We start from the raw sequence: 18917 nt of genomic DNA on the forward strand, positions 1-18917 counted from the left end.
TTACCCAAGACCAATAATAAAAACCAGAGCAAAGGAAAATTCAAGACGCATGGATCATGCCGCAAAACACAATTGAACCTTAACCAGGTTTGAACTGTGTTCTATCCTAATTTTTTTTTCTATAAATAGCAGAATAATGTCCTTCAAGCAAAAGCTCCAATTCAGTCTCATTTGTCCACAGGGCATTCTCTCTGAATTATTTTTTTAGCTTCCTCAGGTAAGTTAAAACAATATCCAACAAGTCTTTTTCTGTTTCTTTGTCGGTAGCAGCATACACCTGGATTTCCTACCATATTGTTCTATATTGTCCTTACATTCAGAGGGTGATGGATATTGAGACCAGATACCCTGTTGTATGTTTGATGATGATCAAGGTTATCTATAGAGAATCTAACTTTACTAATAGGAAGTAAAGTATAGAGCAGGCTTATTGTGGGCTGGTCAAGTATGCCCTCCAGCAGGTAATCTCTTTGCACTTTTAGATGAAATGGACCATACCACAGTGACATCCCACTGAGCTGACAGAGTGAACTCTGACCTGTCACTTGGGACTCTGATTTCTGGAGTACATTCAGACTTAAAAGCTGAGGGTGCTAAATGGAATTTAGATCTAAACTATGGCTGGCTACTTGAAACCTCTCCATGTCTTTGCCTGAAACCATTAATGTGTGTATTTATGGAAACACAGCTTTCTGATCTCTTGATTGCAGCCAAGAATATTATGGTAGTCTTCAGTTTTCAAAATGCCATGTGAAGACATCCATTGTCCAAGGCAGCAAAGGAGGCCAAAACTGTCACCACTTATTGAAAGAGTGGACCCAAGTGCAGACAAAGGTGAGACACTGCAGCTGGCAGATAACCCTTAAAGTTTATTTTAACCAAAAAACACAGAAATAGAAGCAGCAACATGGGTGTGAAACACGACAATGATCCAGTAGCAGACAGCAGAAAACCAGGAGTCTATATATTGAGGGAGTGATTAGGGGAAAGGAAACAGGTGTGTTTAGTCAGTAACTTAAACCAGGTGTAACACAGGGAAGGAAATAAAACTCAATTAACCTGCTAAGGGAGAAGTTCTTACGAAATAAAACAGGAAGTTACCCAAGACCAATAATAAAAACCAGAGCAAAGGAAAATTCAAGACGCATGGATCATGCCGCAAAACACAATTGAACCTTAACCAGGTTTGAACTGTGTTCTTTCCTTCTATCCTAATTTTTTTTTTCTATAAATAGCAGAATAATGTCCTTCAAGCAAAAGCTCCAATTCAGTCTCATTTGTCCACAGGGCATTCTCTCTGAATTATTTTTTTAGCTTCCTCAGGTAAGTTAAAACAATATCCAACAAGTCTTTTTCTGTTTCTTTGTCGGTAGCAGCATACACCTGGATTTCCTACCATATTGTTCTATATTGTCCTTACATTCAGAGGGTGATGGATATTGAGACCAGATACCCTGTTGTATGTTTGATGATGATCAAGGTTATCTATAGAGAATCTAACTTTACTAATAGGAAGTAAAGTATAGAGCAGGCTTATTGTGGGCTGGTCAAGTATGCCCTCCAGCAGGTAATCTCTTTGCACTTTTAGATGAAATGGACCATACCACAGTGACATCCCACTGAGCTGACAGAGTGAACTCTGACCTGTCACTTGGGACTCTGATTTCTGGAGTACATTCAGACTTAAAAGCCTTTCTTTGATGTCTGGCACCACGATCGTTGCCGGTTCTTGTTTTGGGTGGCCCAGATCCACAAGCCATGAAGCATTGGTGTTATGTGAGGCCTCTTGTTCCCATATGCTTTTCCAGTATTGTTCAATCTTAGCCCTGGGTGGATTAACCTTGGCAAAAGCAACACAGGCTCCAAGTATCCAGTTTATTCACAATCATCCATCTCAGGTCAGCTGCAGTTGTATTAAAGTTATTAAGGCTTTGCAATTGGGACCCATTCTCAGATTATGTATGCCCCCTAATCTGTTGTCCTGGCCGTAGCATTTTTATCATAAAGTCAAATTACACCTCATCAATCATGAGCAGTAAAAGCAAATCCTGTTTCCAAACATTAGAACTCCGGGTTAGAGGTTTCTTTATTAGTTCACGTGTTGGGTTTTAAAGTATCTATCGGTCCCACATAATATGCATATATATCGCCTATCACTTAAGAGCTCAGTATGGTTGCTGCGATGGCTCGCGCAAGCGGTGTTGATGACGTTATGGTGTTGTGCCGACCATATATAGTGCCGCAAGTCGATGTGCCACTAGTTGCTATCTTCTCCGTCACAGAGGTGTTGCTGTTATGTGAAGGTTACCACTAACTACTCCACGACGACGAAAGAGGAGAAAACAATACCCCCATCACGAGTAGGAAAAGTAGCACTGTCACCAATGATCAGCATTCTCACCTCTACTTAAATAATAGCTGATGAGCCTACAGAAGTTGAAATTTCAATAGGTGTGTTATTACCATTATAGTCTGATATAGTACTTAGAATATTGTTATCGGACTTTTATGTGTATTGTGTTACCTTTCGTTTGTTGGTTTGTTATGAAATAGTGTGCTTCAACGGACACTCTTGGGAATTATCGTTGCCTTTCAGGATGCAATAATAATAATAGATCAGATTGCTGTTTTACTTGCTTATGCTGTTTCAGTGCAGTGTCGTACAGGTGCCTATACAGACGCACTTCTTCGCTAAGCCCGTTTTCGAATTGGTCAATCCGGTTCGTCGTTCTCCGCGCTTGCCAAGTTACAAATTTTGACTGGTGCACAACTATGTGCCGTGCCGCCTTTTCGTGGCGCACGCCAGGTGGAAATACGTCATTTTGATGTCACATGCCGTGAGCGATGCGTCAACTATAAAACAAGCTTTAGGTTGCTGGTATAACAGCTTTCCAGTATTATCGTTTCCTCTGGTCTTATTCATAAAAGTAGTGTTCCAGTAGCCCACTACTAATCAATATATCCTAGTTCCTCAACACCTGATGTGGCCAGCTGGCCCCTTTTATGTCTCCTACTCACGGTAATTACGAGGTTGCTGAAGGTATACTTTGACCAAAATTTGAACCACAGATTTAAGGTTCTAGCTATTTTTTAAGGTAAACACAAGAAATTTGTGCTAAAAAATAAACAAAATAAAGAATGGAACTCAGACAGTGATCACTGGCGTCCCAGAGTCACTCCCCTAATGCCAGACATCACTGCTCCTCACACCACAACAACCATCTTTTTTTTCTTTTTCCAACCACAAATTACTCCAGCCTCTCACCAACTGCACACCAGTCATAGCGGGTGGGGATAGAAGAGGCAAAGACAAGTAGGAATGGAATACAAACCATGTTTCAGGTAGGGGTAATGAAAGTAAAGAGGGTGCCAGAGGTGGAGGCAGGACAAGACACGCTAGCAGATTTAGAAGACAAATTCAACTAACCAGTCCTACAATCCAGTGGAGGCTGGCCCATAGAGGGCCCTGGGGCTCTGCCCCACCAGTTGTTGAAGGGCAAAAATATTTTTTGCATTTTTAAAAAAAAAAATGTCAATTTTACTTAATAGTGTGTGAACCTACATTCAATTCAATTACATTTTATTTATATAGCGCCAAATTACAACAATTGTCATCTCAAGGCACTTAAATAATATAGTCCAATTCAAGCCAATTGGAATTCAATTAATGGTAATCATAATCCAATTCATTCATGTAGAGCCAATTCAAAAAATTATATCCTAGCTAAGGAAACCAACAGATTGCACCAAAACTTGTCTTCAGTCCAATCTCCCGTCTTGAGCGTGCCTGTGGCGACTGTGGAAAGGAATGACTCCCTTTTAACAGGAAGAAACTTCTGGCAGAACCAGACTCAGGAAGGGTGGCCATCCGCCTCGACCAGCTGGGGTTTGAGAAGACAGAAAGGAGGGAGAAAAAGGGGGGGGGGGGGGGGGGGGGACACCATAACACCATTCAAAGGATACCTGTTGGAACAGGGAAACACAAGTTAATAACCACAATAATGTCACATGTACATAAAATCATTTGAGAAATTAAATAGGGTGAAAAAGAGAGAAAAGTGAGGAAAGGTGTGACAGATGAGGTTCCCCAGCAGTCTAAGCCTATAGCAGCTTAACTATGGGATGTTTCAGGATCACCTGAGCCATCCCTAACTATAAGCTTTATCAAAAAGGAAAGTTTTAAGCCTAATCTTAAAAGTGGAAAGGGTGTCTGCTTCCTGGACATTTACTAGCAGCTTATTCCACAAGAGAGGGGCCTGATAACTGAAGGCTCTGCCTCCCATTCTACTTTTAGAAACTCTGGGAACAACTAGTAAACCTGCAGTTTGGGAGCGAAGTGCTCTGTTAGGAAAATATCTTACAATGAGATCTTTAAGATATGACGGAGCTCGGTCATTAAGAGCTTTAAATGTGAGGAGAAGAATCTTAAATTCTATTCTGAATTTATCAGGGAGCCAATGAAGAGAAGCTAAAACTGGGGAAACATGATCTCTCCTGTTAGTTCTCATCAGAACTCTGGCTGCAGCATTTTGAATCAGCTGGAAGCTTTTCAGAGAATATGTGGGACAGCCCAATAATAAGGAATTACAGTAGTCCAATCTTGAAGTAACAAATGCATGAACTAGTTTCTCTGCATCACCCTGAGACAGGATGTTCCTGATTTTAGCAATATTACGAAGGTGAAAGAAGGCAGTCCCATAAACCAGTTTTAATAGTGCGTCAAATGATAAATTCTGGTCAAAAATAACTCCAAGGTTCCTCACTGTAGAACTAGAAGCCAAGGAAATACCATCTAGAGTAACTATATAACTAGACAATTTCTCCCTGAAGCGCTCAGGTCCAAAGAGAACAACTTCAGTTTTGTCTGAATTTAAAAGCAGACAGTTCTGAGTCATCCAGGTCATTATGGCTTTAAGACATGCTTGTATTCTGACCAACCTATTGGTTTCATCTGGTTTCATAGATAAGTACAGCTGAGTATCATCAGCATAACAATGGAAATTTATGCCATGCTGTCTAATAATGTTACCTAATGGAAGCATGTACAAAGTAAAAAGAATTGGTCCAAGCACAGAACTCTGAGGAACTCCATGACTTACTCCAATGTGTGAGGAAGATTTTTCATTTACAAGAACAAACTGGAATCTATCAGATAAATATGACTTAAACCAGTTCCTTTAATTCCAATAACATGTTCAAGTCTCTGTAACAGAATGCTGTGATCGATCGTATCAAATGCAGCACTGAGATCCAACAGGACAAGCACAGAAAAAAGTCCGCTATCAGAGGCTAAGAGGAGATCATTGGTAACTTTCACCAGTGCTTTTTCTGTGCTGTTTAAATCATTTAAACAACATTTCCACCAACTGACACTCTTTAAACAGTGAATTTCCACTGACAGACAGTGTATCATTCTCTCATAGGGCTATCGGCAAATAGCCCCAGACCTGCAGCTAAACAGCCAATCCGGTAATGGTTGCTATGGGAAAATCATGAATAATTGGCCTATCAACGTCATCAAATTTAACGCTGGTGGGGTGCTGGAGATTTAGCCCCAACTGCTACGTAAAATGCGTGAGGAGCCAGCGATAGTTTTTTTTTGTCATAGTGCAACTCCCAGACTCTGACCTACGCTACAGGGGAAAAAAATAATATGTGTGATGATGAAGAGAGATGATGGCGGTGACAACTGGACTTCAAGAGCAACTTCCACCAAATTTGGTGAAATCATTATTAATGCACTCTTTTGCGAGACGGATGATGGAGAAAAAACTTATCGTTAAGGAGCTGGGACTCGACAAGCCTGAAGATTTGTAGAGGCTGTTTCTTGTGGAACAACAAGCTTTCCTCCTAAATGTACCTGTATTTTCCAATCACAAGCATCCTCTAAGCTGACTTGCCTCCTTATTTTCTTATTAACTTTCTCCTTCTCCTGAACAAACTGACTTGCCACTCTCTTCACCCTCCTAAATTCACCTGCCTTCGTTCATTTTCAATACCTGCAGACTAACCTTACAACCTAACAGAATTTGGTTTAAAGTTGCAGTACCTGAACATAATGAACATAACAGGTCTCCATTTACCCAGAGTTTTAGGTTCTGGGGAGTTGGCAACACATCATATGTTGCCCCTATCAAAAATTTAATACTCCTTTCCTCCATTTTCTACAGCTCTTTGCAACTAAGCTTTTTCTTCTCTACACCTTCCCAATTCAACCACTCCTTCTTAACCTGAGCCACTGCCTTTGTACCCCTTAACATTTCCTCCTGTCTATGAACCTGCTCAACAACCAGCTTCCTCTTCTCCTTGGGACCTGCTCTACTCCACACCGGTTTGCCGGATTCCACTCCCCTTGGTTGGGTTTGGAACCACTTTACTAACTACCACATCTTTACTCCCAGCTAACAGAAGCTCTGTCCTAACTTTAGTAGGACTACTAGACTAGATACTGGGAGCTGGAGTATGCCTTTCCCATATAGTGCCACAGTACCTAAGCATCTAGGAACACCTAGCCACTTCCTAATGTAAAAGCTAAGTAATCTTTCCATTTCTTCTGCAACAGATAATGGAATCTCATACACAGACAGTGCCACATCAACGGAGGAAACAATCCAAATTGCAGACACCACAGCTTCAACCTTCCTGGAAGCCCTGATTTATCTATTCTATCCACACCTCAGCAACATCTTTCCGAAACTGGCCTGCCTGCTCTCCATCATTTAAGTCGGCCTGGTACCATCTACCTAAACTCTTTACTGCCTTTTCCCTAATTATTGGAATTTTTCTTAATCTTTTACAAACTTTCTATCACTTAATTTCCCTCTACTTATTGAGATACTTCTAGACTTTGTAGGTTTGATTTTCATACCAGCCCACTTTAGATTTTTATTATGTCTCAAGTATTCTCCTCATACATGACACTGTTGTAGTCACCAATGTCATATCATCCAAGTAGGCCCTAATTGGTGTAAGGCGCATGCCATCCTGACGTCTCTCTCCACCTACAACCCACTTAGAAGTTCTAATAATTATCTCCATCGCCATTGTAAATGCTAATGGAGAAATCGTACACCCTGCCATAATGCCTATTTCTAGCCTCTGCCAACCTGTTGTGAAACCTGCTTAGGCACAGTCTAATATCCTGGAAATATGCTCTTATTAAGTTAACAACAAATACAGGCACTCTAGAATAATCAAACGCTTTCCAAATAAGGCTGTGTGGCACTGAACCAAATGTATTTGCTAAATCCAGAAATATAACATGCAAGTCTTTTTTCTCAATCTTCACTGTCTGAATCTAATGCCAAATCATGCTAGTGTGCTCTAAACACCCTGCGAAACCTGGTATTCCTGCCTTCTGCACAGTAGTATCTATTAAGCTATTCCTTTCTAAATAACTAGCTAATCTCTGTGCAACTACACTAAAGAAAATCTTCCCCTCCACATTTAGGAGAGAGATCATCCGGAACTGACTAAGGTCCAAGGACCCTTTCTCCTTTGGAATAAGAACGCCTCCTGCCCTACGCCAAGCTCCAGGAATAAACTGTTTCTCCCCAACTATTCTTAATTGTCTCCACAAAAACTTTAGGATATCAGGTGCACTTTTATAAGCCCAGAGGGGGACTCCATTTGGCCCTGGGGCCAACGAAGCCTTTGCACGCATGACCACCTCAACTTCTTTCCACCTAGGTGGTCTAACATCCATCTTATGAGCTATCTCTCCTAATGGAGGCATGTCAGGTGGAAGGCCTACTACTCAACACTGCTCAAGATCTAAATAAGTATTTCTTAGATACTCTTCCACCTCAGCCTTTGTTGCTTTAAGCTGCCCTCCCTTTTCCTGGTTAAACAAACCTTTAACAAACTTGAACGGGTCCTAACATATCCTTTCTTCTTTCTCTTTTTCCGAAGATACTCAGCCCTTCTGAGTATTGCTAGCCTGCTTCTCAATTCTTCCTGGAAAATAATAATTCCCTCCCTCTCTTCCTATGTAGCTCTTTTCCACTGCTTTCTTAAGCTTCTTCTTTCCTTAACCAATTTCTCCATTTCTCTTTGCCGTCTAGACTTAACTAATTGTACTCTTTCAACCCTTTTTCTATCTTGCACCCCAAATCTTTCTGCACCATAGGAGTAAATTATATCTCCCATCTTCTCCAGCTTATGGCTTGCATTTCCTCCCAGTCTACTTAATATTAATGACAAATCTTTATTGACTGCCTCCCATTCTTTGTCGCTATTTGAGCTAGGCCACTTAACTCTAGCTTTCTGCTCCAGATTTCCCTCTCTAACTGGCCTATTCACCTCAGTATCTGCTGCATCCCTTCTTAGAACCTCCTCCTCCGTAGCTGTGTTATTGATATCCTTTGGACTGTGGTTTTCTACCTGCCGCTGGACTTCATCCGACTTATTTGACTGACTTCTAAAAAAGCATTGATCGATGCGGCCACACTGCCCTTCTTTTACCACACATCTATTTTTTGCCCCGTTCACGCCGTTATATGGATTGCGAGTTTTCTAAATAGCTGCCAAAGGACACCGACTTTCACCAAACTGTTCTTGGTGAGTAGATAAACGTATTTCATGCCAGAAATAAGGTCTAGGTTTAAAAATACCGGAGTTCCCCTTTAAGTGGTTTCTGCCAATCTGAACACATTTGTTTTGATTAAGTGCATCTAACAAATTTGCAACCTCTACTACACCACAATTTGAAGGTGAATAATGTGTGTGCTTTTCTTACCCCACTACATTTATCATAGCTTTATCTTAGAGTAAGTCCATTTACTTTATAGATTCAGATCATCTACACAAAATGTTATCAACACATTGTAAGTTAAGATAATACTTGTGAGATGCTCAAGAGAAAATATCATTACAAGCGAGCACTATATTTAATTTACATTTATTAAAAGATAATTGGACCCACTGTACTAGCTGCCATGAAAATATTACAAATGCTAGAGTAAAGGATTTAAATGTAGCATACACAGTATTTCTACACTGTGCTTTTACTGCTTTACTTCAGCAGAGGACCTGACTACTCCTTCCACTGCAGGTCACTCGCTAAATGATGATCGCTTTTTATATTTTGAAATTACAGTACGTAGTTCAGAGAATCAGAGACATCAGCCCATGAATACACAAATACACAACCCACCCACAATAATTAATTTCCAAATCATTTGTAGCTCTGCACACATTAACCCTAACCCTTGCGGGAACAAGCTCTCATCAGCTGACACTCTCAGATGGATGAAAAAGGCTTTCGTTGACAGCTCTTTGATTGGACACATAATTGATTGACAATTATGACTGGAGTAGGGGGATGTTATGAAATGTTGACTATGTACCCACCCAAGCCATTAAAAAATACATACACCCCATTCACCTTTCCACGAATCCTCACGAATAATCCTCAGCACTGTGCTGTGCAGTCGTCTATAAAGAGCTCTGATCTGCAACACTTAGCAAGTCAACTCAGTTGGAAACTCACCGGGAAGTAGAGGAGCAGAGAGCCGAACAGGATCATCTCGAGGAGCAGGAGGCCGGATGCCCGGATCCTCTGGAAGTGGATGGGGGGGGTGAAGAAATATAACAATTTTGAGAAGCTGAAGCCCATTGAAGCAATTTCTGCAAATTCCTACTGTCCCTGACACATTTATCACACATCTTTAGATTATCTATCTTTTGAAGTGAGCAAAAGAAAAATGTGGAACGGAAAACCAGAGGTGGGTAAGAGGAACCTCACCGACAAGTCCCTGGGAGCTGAGCCTTGGCTCCTGGGGCACCCCAAAGGAGCAACAGGAGGCCACTTACACGTGGCCCCACCACTTATGGGGAGCAAATTCGAGGTTGGGTGCTCTGAGAGCTGGGCCCTCAGGGGTTCTTGGGACCAACTGGTTCTTGGGACATGGAACATCAACTTGCTGGCAGAGAAACAGTCTGAGCTGGTGTGTGAGATGGAGTGGTACCAACTAGATATAGTTGGGCTTACCTCCACAAACAGTGTGGGCTCTGGAACCAAACTCCTGGAGAGAGGCTGGACTTTCTCATACTCCGGAGTTGCCCAGGGGGGTGGGCGTCAGGTTTACGGCCTCAGAATTGGAGTTCTCCACAGTGACCAAGTGACTGTTGTTTGCTCAGATTACCCAGCCTTCTTGGAGTCTCTGGGGGGTGTCTTGGAGGGGGCGCCCCCAGGGGATTCCATTGTTTTTCAATGGAGGACTTCAGTGTACATGTGGGCAATGACTGAATGGTCTGGAGAGGCATGACCGGGAGGAACAGCCTCCCTGATCTGAACCCAAGTGGTGTTTTATTTTTGGACTTCTGCGCGAGTCATGGATTGTCCATTGCGAACACCATATTTGGGCATAAGGTGGTTCATAAGTGTACCATATAACAGGCCAGCCTGGGCCATAGGTCGATAATTGACTTTATAGTTGTATCATCAGACACGTGGCCTTATGTCTTGGACTGAGGATTTTGTTGGACTTTGGATTCCTTTTTCGTGTATCTTTGATTCTATTTTCTTTTTTTTGTTTGGATTCTTGGTGTTTTAATGCATTGGTTTAAATTTAAGATTTATTCTGTTTGTACAAACTATTTTTTTGTTCATAGTTACTCCATGTTTTTTGTGTTCTGAGTTTCTAGTCGTTTCTTAGTTCTTTGTTTTACTCGTCTGTATTCTTAGTTGGTTGTTTCTTTGAACTTCTTAGTTGCTTGCTGTTCTATGTTCTTAGTTTGTATTTTGTTTGAGCTTATACTTTGCATTGCGTTTTAAATTCTTGGCCTGGTCATTACTCCAAGTAACCCTCAAGTTATGCTCAGTTCCCGTGTTGGTTATCAGCTTCACTTCCACACCTGTCTCCAAGTCAATTAACCTCAGCTGCAGCGACTTCCTCATTAGTTCTTCCAAGTATATCTAGTTGTTCAGCTCAATCTTTGTCAGATCGCCATTACAACCTTCTGGAAATTCTCTTGTCAGTTGTTTCCTTATCTGTTTTTGCCTTCTGATTTCTTATGCATTTGGTTTTTCATTTTCTCACTTTTTGTTAATGTTTTTACACCCGATGGTGGACACCTAGGTGAAAGGAGCTGTCAGGCTGAAGGAGTCCTACAGAGTTTGTTTGCATGTGGCACTCTGCGAATGGGAGTTTGACAAACAAGTCTTTATGTATTTTGTAGAGGGGGGGTTGGGGATCTCTGCTTAGACTATTGCCCTCGTGACCCTGACCCAGATAAGTGGCATAAATGGATGGATGTATTACAATTATAACAAAAACTAATTGGAATACTCATTTTAATTTAATTTAAAGTAAACACAGATCAGCTAAATTGATTTAAGTATCAAGAGTATTTTTTTTGTTTTGTTCTCAAAGCATCTGTCCCTGTGACAAATATAACAGATTAGATCCTGATGTACCTGTGGTTTGGCAGCATATTACCTTTATTACTAGCAGAATAACAAAAAAAATAAAACAAATCTGTTTCTGAATAATGTTAGATAAAGGAATGATCATACATGAGTGTGGCTTAACTGTTTGTTTTTTCAGACTTTGCCTGTATGTAAAGATAAGAAGTTTAGAGGAAAATAATATTTTAAGTTAATTTTAGTAGAACTGACAACTAGACATTTTTTTTGGTGTGTGTGTGGAGATGGCATGGCAGTAAGGTGGGGAAAAACAATGGTTTAACCTGTCGCATAAGTGTAGTAGAGGCAAAGTATGACATGGGACGATATGAATATAGTCTCATAAATTAGACCTGTATTGTTTTTTTTTTCAGGAAGTCGAAGACATGATAATATGCAGTATTTTTAATCAAGCTTACAATGCCACAATAACAGTTTACTTAAAACAAGTTTCTGCTCTCTGTTGCTAACCAAAACTGATTACACTATAACATCTGAGATTGACATAATTAAAAATGTTATGGTGATAATAGATTGTAAAGATATTATGTGGTAAAGGTGGATGTTTTGTTTAATGAAAATCACATAACATGTCTCAGTGTCTTGAACTGATCTACTGTTGTCCGTCTGGCCTAACTTCATACATACAGAATCCCTGCTAAGCAAAAAGATCTGACTCACCCGATTCCGACGATGCTGGTAGGCCACCAGCATGCTGACGAAGATGAGGAACATGAAGACCCCCTGGAAGGCCAGCACACTGGCCCTGAGTGGTCCATCCTCCTGCACCCTGCAGGGGGTGCTGTCTTGGCAGCTCTTGCAACCCGGCCAACATGGGAGACAAATGGGCATGTTCGGGTAACACATACTGCTGCTGTCACTGCCGTTCACGGAGCCTCCATCTGCATCAAACACAGACACATGCATGTACACCACCTACACAAAGCCACGTGACAGCTTCACATACAAGTGACCAGTGCAGTACACAAACTCTGGATAGGAAACAATTATAAATTAGTGTCTTCAAAGTATTTCTTTCTTGATTTAAACATTTTCCAGCATTAATATTTGAATAATTTATATAATTTATATATTAATTTATATATATATATTGTCTCTGCTCCATTGAAAAATAAATCTTTCCTTTTCGAATTCTACCTGTGTCCTGCTTTTGTTTCCTCCACTCATAACATCATCAAAAACTAACAGCATAATTTCATATTTACATTATTTATTGGGATTTTATGTAATGTCATTGCAGTTGACTATAGTGAGAGCCCTAATCTTAATTAAAGTTGAGTCTTTAATACATTTTAAAATGTCTATGTAGCTGTGTACTGTGTACTGTAAGCTGTGTTTTATCACCAAGGCTTTAAAAAGCTAAACAAGCTGTTTTCACGTGTAAAAAAGAAAACAAAAACACTTTCTTGTTGGTATAGTAATAATAATGTCAGATGTTGTTCTGTGTAAGTTTGTCTAGTAATATTTAGTATTCTGTCATTGTTAGCAAATCCAATGGACCAGGGACCAAGGATCCAAGGACCCAAGGACCAAATTATAACAACACATCATTCTTTCTCTCAGTGCCTCTGAAATTCAGTGGCTGTCAGTGGAAGTCATCTCCAAACTTCAGTCCCGCTCATTATGAAACAAATGTTTCAAAGTAAACCATGAATACATAAAGCTCAGTAATTTCCTAAAGCACCAGGAAACTCACTAAAATCCACTGAAAGAGAAGTTTTTTCAAGTGTATTTTGAGTTATTTTTTTCTGCAGTGGATGAACAGCTGTTTAGTGCTTTTATGAGTATTCACAGCAGCAGGACAGAAGACAGAATGTACAAAATGCAAAACAGAAAGCAGTGCCACACACAACCTAGGTACTGAACATGATCAGTGAGAAAGCTTCATGGCTCACTAATGTTTTTTCAAATATTTCTGAATAAAAGTTGAAGTTGAGGACACTAAAAATCTGACTTACAGATTTTGTCAACACAGTGAATACTTGTAAGTATGATCCAACTAGTGCTGTTTTTGGTCTTTTAATGGGACTTGTTGACACTTCGGGGCAAAAAAATCATATCCTTATCTATCCTTAAGAGATGGAATAATTTAATTGACTAAGAAAATTTATTGACTAATTTATTGACTGAGAAAAAAAAAGTTCCAGTTTGGTCAGTTAGTTACTGAAAGTGGAATTATTATTCAAATATACAGTGGAGTAAGGAAGACCAAAAGCTTTAACATTTTAAGTTATTTCACTTGGTGTGGACTGATATTGGTCGTCTTACCCGAGTCCTCGGGGGATATCTCCGGGTTGTAGTATCCCTCTTTACAGCGGCAGCAGTACTGACCAAGCCGAAAGCCCCGGCCTGGAACTGGCACACACTAAAAAAAGAGAAAGAGTGACCTTAGTTTATGTATATATTTGTTTTAGATTGTAATAGTGAGTTCATACAATTTTAATATGATGCTTTTAGTATGGAGCTAATACTGTATAAACTCGCAAAAGTACCATCACCAGTGCAATAGGTGTTACCCATCCAAAGAAAGCATCAGCACCATTTGTTAATAAAGCATAATTTATAACAACTTTAAAACACAATTAGAATTAGAATTTAGTTTTGAGTCAATGGAGAGAGTGTACGAGTTTAGCAAGAGATATTTTAGGACTTTGGTTTTTATATTTCAGGTCTTGGTTTCAGTTTTCTTGTCTGTTATTTAGTTTTTAGGATTTATGCTCTTTGTAGTTATCTAGTTTTGATTTGTCTTTTACTCATATTTATTCCTTGGTTCATGTTCATGTTCATAGTTGTTTTTTGTGTCTTTGCCATCATCTCTCTCATGCTTTCCTCAGTCTTCATGTTCAAATAATTTGCTTATCTCACTCACCTGTGTCCAATTGTCTCAGCTGCTTCCATTCACTTATCACTTCTCCTCAGTATTTATGTTGTCATCCGATCATCTGCTGGTCTGCATTTGGGTCACCACAACAAATTCCTCAAAATCGTAACAAAGAGAGTCCTAAACTAAAGTGGAAATTGATAACTATTATAGATAATAATCCCAGTGACAGAACTTTCAACAGCTCCCAATACCTGCTATCACTTTGTCCTAAAGAAAGGCAAAGAAGATAGATATTTTGTGCTTTTTTGTCATGGGGAAAAAATGCGAAAAATTTGATCTCATGTAGAACATATATCTGTCAGTTTTCCATATCCGCTTCTTCCTATTCAGGGTTATGGGGGGGCCTGAAGGATATCCCAGCTGCCACTGACGTGGGAGCCAGAGTACACTCTGAACAGGCCGCTAATTCATCACAGAGCCACACAGAGATAATCAAGACAAAACCAAATACACTTACACCCACTTTTAGGGTGAATTTAGAATCATCAGTTAACCTGACATACAGGGTTTTGGCCTGTTGGAGGATATTGGAGTACCTGGGCAGAACTGATGCAAGCACAGGGTAATACATGCACACTCCCCCGTGCCAGTCAAAACGCAAACTGGGAATCTTCTTGCGGAAGAACTTTTCTTTGCTTTTTTGCTCTTGAGAGGTTCCATACTAGCTAACAACTAGTAGTTAAACCTATGGCTCACTTTTGCTTTAGTTAACAGAACAGAGGAAAGATATATGGTAATGTTGCAAGGAAAGCTTTGTCGAAGCAAATAAGTGTGAAAGTAAGTCTCAATATTGTATGTGTGTATAAGTGTGTCTCAGTTCTTTGACATTAACCAAAGTCAAGGACTCAGTGAAGTGCATGTCTAAGAAAAAGACCATAGCAGAACATTAGAGACCAAATCTAAAGCCCTCTCTGATACAGCAGGCCTTTCCCAACTGTCTCCATAAACAATTACTGCTAAAACTTTTTCAAACTGAGAGAATCTCCACTGCAAATGCTGAAGTCACAAATTTAAAGATGGGAAACAATCTTGTAGAACCACCTGGCAAAAAATGATCGATTCATCACTCTTTGAGGCTGTTCATTCAGTTATTTTATTTTGTAAAAAGAAAAATATATAAAGAAGACACAGACTTGCAGATCTGTCAACTGCTATATAAGACAATTGTAGCCTGATTGATAAAGAATATTTTTGAATTATTAAAATATATAGTACTAAAACAATTCAAGCTTTTATAAAAGTCAGATGAGCTGCAAATAGTACTAATTGGCTTTATTTTTATTTTTGATGAACGATTCCATAATCTTTTCCTTCACTTGACACAGAAACAAAAAAATCCTCCAAATCAAAACTATCTTATAATCTTTTTTAGGTGTATTGTACAATAAATAATAAACTTATCTTGCGACATATCTGTGATTTTGAGATCAAAATCATTTCTGTGTTTTTTTTCTCTAAATTAAAACAACTGAATTACAATTCTGCAATAGACTGGCAACCTGTCCAGGGTGTTGCCCGCATCTCGTCCAATGGCAGCTGGGATAGCTTCCAGCCATCCTGTGACCCTGAACTGGATTAAGCAGGTGCGGAATGGATGAATGGACGAACATCCTCAAAGAATGGTGATTTACCAAGGGTAGTAGTTAATTCTCTATTTCAACAAATGCCAACTGGCATCTGAACCTCCCAATGTGACATAGACATCTTGTTCCAGAAATATACAGTTCGATTGATTTGAAAAAGTACTATAATATCAAAAGTTTTGCCATAAGCAAAGTGTTAGGCGGCTGTAGCTCAGGAGGAAGAGCAGTCACCCACCAATCAGAAGGTCGGTGGTTCGACTCTGGCTTCCCCAGGATACATGTCGAAGCGTCCTTGGGCAAGACACTGAACCCCACGTTGCTCCCCCAGTGTATCATTGGGGGTATGAATGTGTGTGAATGATTAGAAAGCACGTAGTTATATCCTAAGACGTGCTGTATGAATGTGTGTGAGTGGGGTGAATGCGGCATGTAGTGAAGCGCTTTGAGTGGTCAGCTAGACTAGAAAAGCGCTATACAAGTACAAGTCCATTTACCATTTACTTGAATGTTGAATAAATATCACTTGAGGCTGTCACTGAGGTGGATGTAACAATTAAGCATGATGTTCATTTTGTTTTCTATTGACCAGCCCTGCCACAGGTTCTACATATGCTGGTGCTGCCACCATGTCAACATGAATCTAACAACCACACCATTAATGAAAAATTGGATTATCATAGGTGAAAAGAAATGCAACAAATATTTAAGTAAGAACTCAAAAAAATGCAAAAGCTGTGGTAAGTGTGTCCCAGGTTAAAATAATGTAGTACTACAGGGATATGAAACAGCAACCTTTTTATTCTGCACTGTGAAGCTAAAAGCACCTGAATGAATAAAGGTTAAAAACAGGGTCACATGACTCACTTTCATTCTATTTCCCTCTGATGGCAGTGTAAATTTAGCCAGTCAGGACACATAGACAAATACACACGCACACACACACACACTTAGAAGCTCTGTGTGTTAATCTAAGCTAAAAGCTAAATGGATACATAATGCCTCTACTGAGAACATTATCTTTTTCTAGAGAAATCCTGTTCCCCAGCACACACACAAACATACACTCATATTAACACACATTAGTCTCACGCGTGTATATTCAAAGTCACAACCCCCTTATGGAATGCTCAAAGACCTAATGGCACATGTTGAACTTTAACGTGACATGGATTATACACAGCCGTCAACTTAATTCTCCAAATGGTCTCATCTAAACTCAACAAATTCACTCATCTGTCATGTTTAAGTTTAAACTTCAAAGGCTTTACAGTTTCATGCCTGCCCCAAAGCCTGTTGTTTGCATCAGTGTTTGTGGTAGTAACCTAACAATTGACCCTGACAGCCTTGCACTTTATTTTAGAATGCACATGGACAAAAATTATGCATTTTTTCCGACACCCAGCACAACTGTCAAAGTAATCTATTTAGGTGAGAACTTTCTTTCATGAGTCCACCATATTTTTGGCAACTCACTGCATTAACCAGTTGAAAAAAAAAAAAGATTTTTAATGATATTAACTTCAATGTCCGCAACAAGAAAAAGAAGATTGAGCCAGAAAACACAAATGAATAGATTAGATTTTATAACCGTTTCATGAGAGGCTGAAAAACAAGCTATCAATGGGTTTGATGTCTACTTTTAAAACAAATAATAAACGAGTAACGTCTGTTAACATCTGTGACAAAAAAACCCTACATCTTCCTCATTAAATTCTGTGGTGAGAAGAAGTGAAAGCTGAAAAAAAGGAAAGACAATGGTATGTGACAGGGGACACAAAATGAAATGAGGTTGTAGGAATCAGGCATGGAGTGCATGAGAAGAGATGTGGTGAGATGAGGGATGAAGAAAAGAGAAAGACATGAGGAAAGATAAAGCATTACAGGAAAATAATTAATAAACTTAAATTAAGTCAAGTCAGCAAAATGCGACAAGACAATGAGGGATATAAGATTAGGATTAGGACAGGAAGTTTTATGACTACAACAGACAAGTCTACATAATATGATGAGATGTAGAGTGAGTGCTTGCCAAGACAGAGAAAAGATGTGGCATGAGAATCGGCGTCTTAGTTCATGTTTGTCTAAACCTGTGTGTCAAAATTCTCCAAGAGGTGAAAGTCAAGATGGGAAAGGGTACTATGAGGGTCTGGGGATGTTTTTGGAGTCTACTTCCTTTGTATTTCAGACCTCCATCAGTGTAGTGCATAAAGAAAAAGTATGTCAGAGTGCTGGATTATGGCCGTAATCCATCAGATCATCCTGCAGTCAGCCACCAAGCGCAGCCACCTTTAAATAGACAGCTGAGATGAGAGGTAGAGGATTGAGTGTGGACAGATAAACTGGCAGGGCAAAGGGAAGCTGAAGCTGGAGTGGATGGGGAAGCAAACAGATGAGTGTGAATGAATGAAAGGATGAGCAAAGAACAAAATGCCAAAGTTAAGCAATGAGCACAAATAAACAAAGCTTAAAAAACTATTCTGAAAGGTCATTAACAGTTTAGTTTGTACTTGTGTGATACAACTAAAAGTCACAACCAGGAGTTAGACAAGTCACGTTAACCTGAGTTGTACTGTAACCTTCCAACAGTTATGACCAACTTGTTCTCATTACCAGAGAGCACTGCTGTTTTCTCAAAGCCCCTTGCAATTAGTGATACAAAGAAAGTATATTTTGGAATAAATTGCTTGCATAAACACCATAAACATTAGTAGTGGAAGGTTGTAGGGCCTACAAACATGAGACTTGAGGTCAAGACCACCTTGGTTAGGTTAAGAAACTTTAGTAATAGGTGTAAAAAAAATTACTCCTCCATGAGATTAATCCAGCATTCTGGATAATGGCAGGTAAATACACTGGTTTACTATATTAATAGGCACATTAAATCTGTTTTTAAAGGCAACCTTCTGCACTGATAAGTGTCCTGTGCCCATGTGTCCTGACAAAATGACATTAAATGAAGCAGTAAAAGCACCACCCAACCCCCCTGTAGAGGCCCTGCCCGACACCTGAGAGGATAAGGCAC

The 18917-nt window shown here is 39.7% G+C and overlaps 1 protein-coding gene across 1 annotated transcript in view; it reads right to left on the reverse strand.

Moving 5' to 3' along the window:
• Positions 1-18917, reverse strand: part of gpr179 (G protein-coupled receptor 179) — a 32504-nt gene that overhangs the window by 9939 nt on the left and 3648 nt on the right. Inside the window, exons 3-5 of the mRNA XM_072383713.1 lie at positions 13697-13793; positions 12089-12303; positions 9491-9559 (exon numbers count right to left, since the gene is read on the reverse strand). Coding sequence (XP_072239814.1) covers positions 9491-9559; positions 12089-12303; positions 13697-13793 — 381 coding nt within the window. The remainder of the gene's footprint in view (positions 1-9490; positions 9560-12088; positions 12304-13696; positions 13794-18917) is intronic.

Source organism: Leuresthes tenuis, unplaced genomic scaffold (assembly GCF_036924035.1).
Source record: "Leuresthes tenuis unplaced genomic scaffold, fLeuTen1.0.hap1 SCAF_4, whole genome shotgun sequence".
Taxonomy (NCBI): domain Eukaryota; kingdom Metazoa; phylum Chordata; class Actinopteri; order Atheriniformes; family Atherinopsidae; genus Leuresthes; species Leuresthes tenuis.